The sequence below is a fragment of the Punica granatum genome, chromosome 2, assembly GCF_007655135.1.
Source record: "Punica granatum isolate Tunisia-2019 chromosome 2, ASM765513v2, whole genome shotgun sequence".
NCBI lineage: Eukaryota > Viridiplantae > Streptophyta > Magnoliopsida > Myrtales > Lythraceae > Punica > Punica granatum.
The window spans coordinates 27,908,256-27,918,855 of record NC_045128.1 but is presented as its reverse complement, the minus strand read 5'-3'; the positions used below and the strand labels follow the sequence as shown (position 1 = coordinate 27,918,855).

At 37.9% G+C, this 10,600-nt stretch overlaps 1 protein-coding gene across 1 annotated transcript; it reads right to left on the bottom strand.

Annotated features, from left to right (window-relative positions):
* Positions 1 to 2,783: 2,783 nt before the first annotated feature.
* On the bottom strand, positions 2,784 to 7,771 carry LOC116197568 (uncharacterized protein At4g15970-like). Its single transcript, XM_031527743.1, has 5 exons — positions 7,307 to 7,771; positions 5,754 to 6,119; positions 4,262 to 4,743; positions 4,043 to 4,166; positions 2,784 to 3,173 (listed from the first exon to the last, which is right to left on the bottom strand). The coding sequence occupies exons 1-4, from the start codon at positions 7,607 to 7,609 to the stop codon at positions 4,118 to 4,120; spliced, it is 1,200 nt and encodes a 399-aa protein (XP_031383603.1). The 5' UTR covers positions 7,610 to 7,771; the 3' UTR covers positions 2,784 to 3,173; positions 4,043 to 4,117.
* Positions 7,772 to 10,600: the final 2,829 nt, after the last annotated feature.

Below are 10,600 nucleotides of genomic sequence, written 5' to 3'. Positions count from 1 at the left end.
GATGATATTGTGGCTATGGGAGGTCTCTGTGTGTGTTCTACTGAGGGAGCCGAGAGAGAGAGAGAGAGAAGAAGAAGAAGAAGAAGAAGAAGAAGGGGTTGGCAGGAGATGAGGTAGCAAAGGATGAGGATGGTGGGGATGGGCATGGCATAACAAGAGGAGAGGAGGAAAGAAGGAGAAGAAGGAAGATGATGGGATGGTGCCATGAGGTCACAGAGTTAGAGAGATAGAAGAAGAGAAAAAAAAAAAAGAAAGAAGAGAGAAAGAGAGTTTGGGTCAAATTTATAAATATAAAAATGTATGGGTCTTTTTAAATAGCTAGTGGGTCCGAGGGAAACGTGTGTTAGCGTCTTATTGGATGAAGCATTGCGTAGTTACCCTTAACAGTGCCATGTTAGCATTTCCATCAACTATTGATAGGAATGGTGACGGCATGATAAATATGATGGGGAAAAATGAGTTTAACATGTGTCGCAAATTTTTTTCTTAAGGATAGAATTGACAAAAACATAAAAATTCAAGATGCCTCATGTTATTTTTCCTATTTATATTTACTATAATTGTAAATAATGTAATGGAATTATAGCCAACCAACACGTAAATGAAACTATAGGAATATGTCCTGGAAACTAGGGTGTGCAAGGGTACCGGGTATATCTGGAACCGGTCGGAACCTACCCGTTAGAATAGGGTCCGGATAGTTCGTATTGAAAATAGGATAAGATACGGGTATCAAAATAAAGAACCGGTGACATCCGGTTCTAGTTTCGGTTCCAACCTACTGGGTACCCAGAACCGGAATCGGAACCGGCATCCGGAACCGGATAGTAATTACTAAAAAAAAAGAAGGTAAAGTTAATCTCACTCATCAGTCTCATTGTCTGAAGCAGGCTGCAGGAGTCGAGAGAAATGGAGAACGCAGGATTCATCTGACTGTCGCCTCCGACTTTCGGTGACCGTAGCCTCAGCTCCTCTCCATCACTCTCGTCTCCGACTCTCCTGGTGAGATTCTCCTCTAGACTCTCCATCGAATAGGCTCTGTTAGTCTATTTTTCAAAACCCTAAATCGGCTTTGTAATCCCCCGCAGCTCCTCTCCGTCGATTGCCTCTCGTCTCCGACTCTCCTTGAAGCTCCCTTTCCTGGTGAGATTTTGCCTCCTCTGTTGTCTCCGACTCTATTGGTGCTGCAATCCTCTGTTGTCTCCGACTCTCCGGCTTTTGTGGTTTCTTTTGGCTGTAATGACAGAGGAGCCTGCCTTCCCCCTTGGCTCAGTAGGTTCCACCACTTGTGGAAAAACTTTGGCCATTCGATTGAGAGCAACAATGTATAGAACCCATTTGGACAAAGAATTCGTCTCTTCTTTTGTGAAAATTATTTATCTTTAAAATTAGTATTTGATTGGAAATTTTAGTGAGATTTATCTCTTTAATTTTAAAGATTTAAGTTTTTGTATGGATTATGTGGATAAATTCTCTTAACTTAAAGAGTTCTTCAAATCATATGCTGTGGTTCAAATAAATGGTTGTTGTTTGAGTCCTTCCAGTTTGGATGTGAAGTCCGTTCTAACAGTTAACAAGATTGAGTGTGAGTTAGAGGTATATATTGAAGGCCATCTATAAAAAGAACCAATTGTAAGGTGATGAATTTTTCCTTTCCCAAGTGGAAGCAGTGGCAACACGGCCATTCTAATTTTGGTAGCGTCATTTGGCTTGCAGTGCTCTGCTTGATTGTGCTTTGATGACTTTGTTAATATTGAGTCAAGTTGAAGGCTCTAGCTGTGAGTGCCATTCAGTGAAGTCGCCTTTTCCAACGGATTTTCGCATATTTTCTTAGTGGTGATAAGGAGATTGCCCTGTTAATAATGAGTGTTCTAAATGATTTTCCTAAGCATCTTATTTAATTTTCTATGTAAATATTGAAGTTGGTACAGGTCTGTTACCTCTATTTCTAGTGATGCTTATTAGCTAAACACCCATACAATTACAAAGTGCCCATGCTCTTCATCAAAATTTAATTATGTCTTTTTTCCTTGTCAATCCTACTTGATAGGTATACATGCTGAAGGTAGAAGGGATTGCCTTCCGTTTTTTGCCTGATCCAGTTCAGATAAAGAATACACTTGAGGTTAGTTATGAACTAAATTTATATGTTTTGTTCTTACTTCTTTTTGGGACAGTTTATCTAATTTTTTGGTCTTTATCAAATTTCATAGTCTCAGATGTAGCTAAAATGTCAAGATATCTTAAAGTAATATTAATAATTAAACAGGAAGTCGTGATTACTGATTATGGGTGGAATATTTTCGATTTTATTTAGCGAGACAAAAAAATTTACAAGTTCCAATAGGGTACCCGGAACCTGTGGTATAATACAGGTTGCGGGTAGGTTTCGGTTCCAGGATTCAACAGGGTAGGGTTCGGGTATCATGAAAAAAATAGGGTACCCAAAACCGATTACCCCTAGAAACTACATGGGCTTGTTCGGTTCCACTTTTGGCTGAATTGGTCTGAATCTAATCTGCTTGTTTTGTTTATATTTTACTGAATCTAATCCGTCTGTTGCGTTTTTCAGGCAAAGGGTTGTGTTCTATAAAGAATACGGTACCGCAATTCCTTGAACACGAATTCCAGTTTTAAGCAACATAACACGCTATTTGCCACCTAATTATATATTTCTCAGGTCGCAGATCTTCGGAACAGCAAGCATACAACTACTAGAACAAGAAGATTGGCTTATTCGGGCAAACCATAAAACGATTAAACCAAATGATTGGACCCATAAATCCCCATATAATGTCCGGTTCGGTATGATAACTGTAGGCACATACAGCTATATTGACTATTGAAATCAACTCAAAGCAACTTGGGCCATACAAGACTGGTTATTCACGTTGTCTTATCACATTTGTCCGTTCGTATTCTAACATAAAGGAACAACAATTCCTAGGCTAGTATATAGTATTGTACAGGTTGATAAACTCATATTACATGAATGGATCCAACGAACGCTGTGTTAAGTACGTAACTGCTCCTGTAACTGCTCTTGTTTGCAGTTTCCAGAGAGAGAAAAAACTTCCAGAAGAAAAGTTAGCGGAGGGCAGTGTTCTGCAAGCAGACCTGCATAGAGCTGCTTCCGGGCAAAGAGTAAAACTTCTGGGACTCCAAGCTTGCAACTGCAATAGCAGACCCGAGGATTGTCAGTCAGCAACTTGGGTAGTTAATTTCAACTACTGACAATATATGATAGCACAGACCGCCTTTTAACTTTCCTAAACCGAAATGTGAAATTATGGTTAAAGTCGTGCTTCAGTACACGTAGAACCACTGTTATCAGAACAAAAGTGGACCAGCAGGTTTGACCAAGATGGCCATATGGCTGGTCCAGTTCTTGGCTGTGTGAAGAAATGCATAAGAAAAGTTGAGAGGGTATATAGTGTGGTTACCCATAGAACAGGTATGAACTGGTCAGTTCTATCAACAAATTGACCTGACAAGGTAGACTTTCTATGCTATATATATATATATATATTCCTAAGAGCTTCTTTAGAGCATGTTTCAGTATATGCTTGGACCCACTGGAAGCCAGTTATACCAGCAAGCCCATGAACCAAAAAGCATGCCTTCAACACTTCAATGCTCGGACAGGATTATGATAACTATGCTAAGACACAAACGAATTGAGAAAACACAGTATACACTGTATAGAAATCAGCAGAGGATTTATAATTGGGGAACCACGCAATAAAATTGTGGCAGGAAGTCTCACTTGTGAATCGACCGAACAACTTAAGTAAAAGTTGGCTTTTATTCTTGTCTCAACCGTCCAATAATGTTTGAAATGATCTGATCAAGGTACTGCTTAAAATTGTGATCATAACCCAAAATCATCAATCAATTTGGCACAGGTAGCAGTTTCTTCCAAGTAATCAGCAGGATATACCCTCATCTGAGAGTGCATAATTCCATCCACAAAAATTCACCCAACATTCTGGGTAATACTATGCATCTGCATGCAGAGATGCATTCAAGATGAGAAATTTACCTTTTCTCAGGTCGCTGCTACTCTTAGATATTAAGAGGTGCACACTACAATCCGATCGCGTAAAATCCTGTATCTTTATTGGGTATTATTCATAGGCACATCATACTGACGGAGTGAATCTAGGCTGCAAAGGAAATTAGAGAAGAGCACGAAAGACATTTAGAAAAACTTTTAGAATATAGGGGAGTTCATTTAGCCAAGAAGGAAAATTACCGCTACCTGCAGTTTTGTGGAACCCTCCAGGATGTAATCAATGACCTCTTTAAAGTTGGAGGAAGGGATGAATATCTTTTCCAATCCTGAAGCAAAATCCTAAGATCGTGAATCTTGCTGTCCAAGCCAACACAACAGTTCGCGTGCATTGTACAAACTTGATTTAGATCCTCGCTGGGTTCACAAAATCCCCCAAAGTATGCCGTGTCCAAGAATCTTATCTTGAGGCCGATTTCTGTGACGAAAGTATCATACTTTATGAAGTTAAAGACATCCTGATCATGGTATCCCGGGTAGGTTTCCCTGGAAGAATACCAGAATTTGTAGAACTCTATCGACCGGTTATTGGACTGTACATAATTGAATCCCCCATTGGGTCTGTTCTCCATATCTTCAGAATCGCCTGTGTAATGATCACATGCAATCTGAAAATCTACATCTATAAAGAATTGAGGAAATGGATCCCTAAACCACATGACATCAGCATCCTGCAGCAAGGTATGATATTAAACAAGTGTTATTTAAAGCTCTACTGAATTCATATAATACTCATGACAAACAGTATAAAGTTCATAAATAGCACAGCAAGTTTGGCAGTGCTATCATTGACATATATTTTTGATAACCAGGTAGTAAAAGCTCTAGCTGAGCCAAATAATACCAAACTCGAGTTCAACCGAGAGTAGGTATAAGCCAGACTGAGCCTCTACAATACTCAGGTTAGGCATGAAGTCATAACAACTGGGCCTGTTTGGTTTCAAGATTATATTTTAGAATTACAATTCTAACTTAACTCTACCAACTACAAAACAAAATAACTCATACAAAGTCAAAGAGTGGGCCCCATTTATACCACTTTTTCCACAACAAAACAACATAATTCATACAAAGTCAAAGGGTGGGCCCCATTTATTCCACTCAAAATCAAAATCAAAATCTAATTTTAAAATCCTACTATGAAACCAAACGCAACCTAAGAGATCAGATCCATGCCATAGCAACTAGGGAAATCATATCCAAAAAGAAATGAGGAAATAGATCCCTAAACCACATGACGTCAGCATCCTGCAGCAAGGTATGATATTAAACAAGTGCCATTAAAAGCTCGACTCAGTTTATATGATACTAATGACAAACAGTATAAATTCCATAAATATCACATTAAGTTCGGCAGTGCTACTGTTGACATATATCTGTGATAACCAGGTAGAAATAGCTCTAGCTGAGCCAAATAATACCAAACTCAAGTTTAACCGAGACTCGGTAGAAGCCAGAGTAGACCTCAACAATACTCAGGTTAGGCATGAAATCCTAACCACCAAGGCATCAAACCCACATCACAGCAACTAGGGAAATCATAACCAACTAGCTAACGAAAAGTTTGGCAAGCATGGTAAAATGACAAATAGTTTAACTTTGACAACACTTCATCCTCGCACTACACATTTCATGAAAAATGAGAGAACGTCCCTACTTAAATTCAAAGAAAGGTACATACCGTGAATACAAAATTGTACTCCATATCAAGAACAGTGCTTAGGAAGTCAATCCTTCTCCACATCATCTTCAGATAGTCAGCAGTCATAAAATATGCCTCCGACGAAAAATCAACTCCTTCAGTGACAAGGGCAAAGCAATGGGAATGTACTGCGAGACATCTTTGAAAAGCCTTCATGTCCAAGGCAATGACCACCAAATGTTTCAAAAGCCTACGAGTATCATCTCCAATTCTAAAGCTCTCAAGGAACAGATCAAAGATAGAACCAGGAACTGCCCATGCTTCATTTAAAGTTGTTAAAATAACAGTTCCATCTTTCATGGCAGCAGCTTTCAGAACTTTTTCAAGCTTGTACTCCTCTGAAACCTAAAAGTTTATCAAAACAGAGCAATAACAGAGTCAGAATTTCACGAGGCAAAGGCATAGCAAAATTTTTTAGAGTGACGTACAAGCATATCTGGGCATGTTCTATCAAGAACTCAGTCCAAAAACACACAAACACAACATAGAACAAGTCCCAAAACCAGATTACCTCCAGATTGCTCTACATTAGCTCCTTTAAAACAACATTACTTAGAAACCAAATGCCAGAAATTAATCTCGGTGTTGTTCAGTTAATATGCTTTTAACTCCAATTGCAGGATCTTAACTTTAATCTTTTGAAGAAGTTGCATATTAAAATAACTACAAATGTAAAGAGGATTCACGTTGTCTTCAACCCACAGAGAATCTGCCACCTTCATCACTTAGGCCCTATTTGGTTTTAAGATATTATTTTAGAATTACAATTCTAACTTAACTCTACCTACTACAAAACAAAATAACTCATACAAAGCAAAGAGTGGGCCCCATTTATACCACTTTTTTCCACAACAAAACAACATAACTCATACAAAGTCAAATGGTGGGCCCCATTTATACCACTCTTTTTCAAAATCAAAATCTGATTTTAAAATCCTACTATGAAACCAAACGCAACCTAAGCTTTCATCCACCTGAGAAGCCAACTATTATTTCAGCTCATGTCTGTCCCTTAACAACACATAAGATCAAATCTAACAATTATTTCCTGAAAGCTTTAAGATCACAGATCCTTTAACAACATCGAGAAGTTCGCTAAATACTTCTGTAACTTTCTGTCACCATCATCTGAATCCATTCCAAAATCAATTAAATGACAGGTTTGGGTAAAACTCACTGACAGTACAACTATCTCCTCATTATATTTCTACTTATGCAATAACAGAATCCAATGTAATGCTCAACACTGATACAAATTTCTGTGACTTGCCATTGCGTAGTCTACCATTAATATCACCTCTCAAGCGGTAATCACAGAATCCATTATGAGCAGAAGATAGGAGCAAAATAATTCTCTCGAGAGTGCGCTTCCCTCTCCAATTCGCTAACTTACACAATATTCAATAACAGCACTCAACAATCAGCCGCGAACTTCCTTCATGCACCACCGCGTAATCAAAGCTCAAAGCGGCAGCAGAAGATTCGAAGAATTCAGCGTCGGCACTACACATAAGGAGCAAGAGATAACTCACATGAGAGAGATTGACGACCGGAGATGGGAGGAACACGGAGGGGAAACCAGCAGCGGAGTTCCAGTAGAGAGAGGAGCGGCCAAGAGACAGGGGAGAGCGATCATCCGCGCCGAGGAGGAGCAGGCAGTAGACCGAAACCAGAAGGAGAAGCGAGAGCAAGGAGAGGAGGAGGTTTCGGCGGAGGCAGGAGGGAGGGGATTCGCTGAGCATGTCGATCAGGCAGCCAGCGTCGAGGCGGAGCGGCAGCTGAGCTTGACGGCGTCGGTGGAAGGTCGGCGGTCTCCGCGGGAGTGATAGGGGCATCGGAGGGGAGAGGACCAGGGCATGATCGCCGTTGATGGCTTTGAACTGCCGAGGAGAGGAGAGATCAGCTCAGTGTCAGATTGTTCAGCAGAGAAAGCTCAAAATAAGCCGCTGAGAGAGAGAGAGGGAGAGCAGCTCAGAACTCACTTCCCCATAAATGGTGGCGGCCCTGGCGGGGGCGCTTATTTCCATTTATCTTCCCCGTATTAATGTTAGAATCTATTTTCGTCCTTAAATTTTTACTACCTCTTCGTTTTGGTCCTTATACTTCTCCATGTTAAAATCGAAATGGGCGATCGCAGATGATTGATCGTGGATTGTAATCATTAATGAATGAATAATTATTTATTTAATGATTTAAAAAGTGATTACGAGTTCGGGCATTTGTATTGTACTGTTATTTGCATTGGGTTATTTAGTGATAAAGTTTCAAAATAATATCTTGAGTTCGACATATACTTCGAGGCATATAATATTGCGATCTTCTATCTTTGTTATGAGGTAATTTACTGGGAATGTAATTTTAGAATTTTCTGGGCTGGTTGAAGCAGATTACTGGTAGTTTGCATGTTCGAGATCATCCATTTTTCCACTCATATTGTAATTTATTCTTCCAATTAGGCAATGTCTATCTACATTACCAGCAAGATTCCCAATAATATATAACATTACCAATTCATACCAAACATGATAATGAATATTATCGATAATTTTAAACCTGATAATCTATTTAAGTGGGAATCTAAATTAACAGTAATCCCAAATGGTATCTTACCAAATGCAACCTAGATTAGAAGAAAAGTTATCAGTTATTACTCCAAATTGCTGTAAAAATATATATATCCTAAATAGGAGCCACAGACATATACATCTATATATATATATATATATATGTATATCTACATAATTGGGACCTATATCAATTCAAAGAGATTCGTTCGTGATTAAGATTGCTTGCTTTTTTTATGGATTTTGCTGCTTCTTTTTGGATAAGGTATCTTAGCATGTCTGTATAATTACTAGAAAAATTTAAAAAGAATATACTAAAACCTTTAGAAAGTACAAAATAAAATATAGAATCTTAAAAGCGGATAATTAAATCTGTTGAATAGTTCAATGCATCTCATGAAGGCTAACTTATCTACATGGAAAAGAAAAGTATCTAACTGTCCAATTCTTTTGCTATATGTGTATACTGGAGGTGACGTACCCGCGGGGCGAAAACATATATACGAAACACTAAAAAGTATAATATATCATACTTCATATTTTTCCGGAAATTACTCTTAGTTACGTGGATGAATTACTTTAATGAAAGAAGAAATTAATTGTTTAATTAAAAATGAAGAAATCCACTTTGATGTGCAAATACACATATGAAAAGGAATAAAATAAGAATAAAAATATGTCAATGCAAAACTAGTAATTTAGGAGTATGTACGGATACTGAGTATACTCGGAACCGATCGAAATCTACCAGTTAAAGTAGGGTTTGGGCAACTCATATTGAAAAAGGGGTATAGTCCGAGTATTAAACTAAGAAATCGGTTTTCCGATTTTTACGTATAGGGTACTCAGAACCGAAATCGAAACCGATATCTAGATCCGAATAATAATTTCATCCATTATATATATATATATATAGTTATATTGAGATATTCCTATGTTTAAAAAATATGGTCACTAATTTTTTTAAAAAATCTATATCTATATCGACATTCTATTTTGCGTGATTACTGATTATGAATGAAACATTTTCGATTTTATTTAGTGAGACAAAAAAATTTACAGGTTCCAATAGGGTACTTATAACTATGGGTGATCGGTTCCGGGTACCCTGTATTTTTCATAATACCCGGACCCTACCCTGTAAGGGACAGGTTCCAAGATTTTGAAATCGGACCTTACCCTGTTGAATTATGGAACCGGAACCTACCCGGAACCTGTATTATACCACAGGTTCCGGGTACCCTATTGGAACCTGTAAATTTTTTCCTCTTGCTAAATAAAATCGAAAATATCACATACATAATCAGTAATCATGCCAAATAGATTATCAACAAAATTTAGATTAATCCACAACAATGAAATAATAATATGTCTCATCAATCCATCGACAAAATTGAACATCCATAATACGATCTCACATAGCAAAGTGCCTATGTTCTGATTCATTAGAGGAGATAGTAACTTTACTCTTTCCTCTCTTTTTTTTAAATAAATAACCGGTTCCGGGTACCCTGTAGGCAGGAACCGAAATCGGAACCGGAACCGATTTTCACAGGTTCCTAATTTTAATATCCGGAACCTACCCTATTTTCAATACGAGCTATCCAGACCCTACCAGTTATGGTAGGTTCCAACCGGTTTCGGGTATACCCAGTACCCGTGCACACCCCTACTTATAACCTGTGGTATAATATAGGTTATGGGTAGGTTTCGGTTTCAAGACTCAACATGATAGGGTCTGGTTCCAAAATATTGGAATCTGGGTCCAGGTATCATAAAAAAAAAGGGTATCCGGACCCGCAGACCCCTAACTAGTATAGAAGAACATGTTAGAAAAGTGGAAGAAGAGAAGGGAGAGAAAAAAATGAGGATTTTTACGTACTATATCTTATGATTTTACTCTTTTCTTAAATTTATCTCATGCTTTAAAATTACCAAAAAGACGTTTATATCTTGTTTCAAATCTATCATGCCGTCAATTTGTCTATCAATTAAACTTAAGTGGGCTCCAAACTTATCTTATGATTTTAATTTTTCTCAAATATATCCTATGATTTTAATTTTTTTCTTAAATTTATTACAGACAAAGGGCCACAGTAGCGAGAATATGCTACTTACGTTTCATGTATAAAACACCGTTAAATATTGACGGAGAAATCAACTTCAAAGTAAATTTGGAATCAGATGTAAACCACGGGTCTTTTTGAATAATTTTTAAATCATTGGATAAATTTAAAAAACGGGTGATATCATGGGATGTCT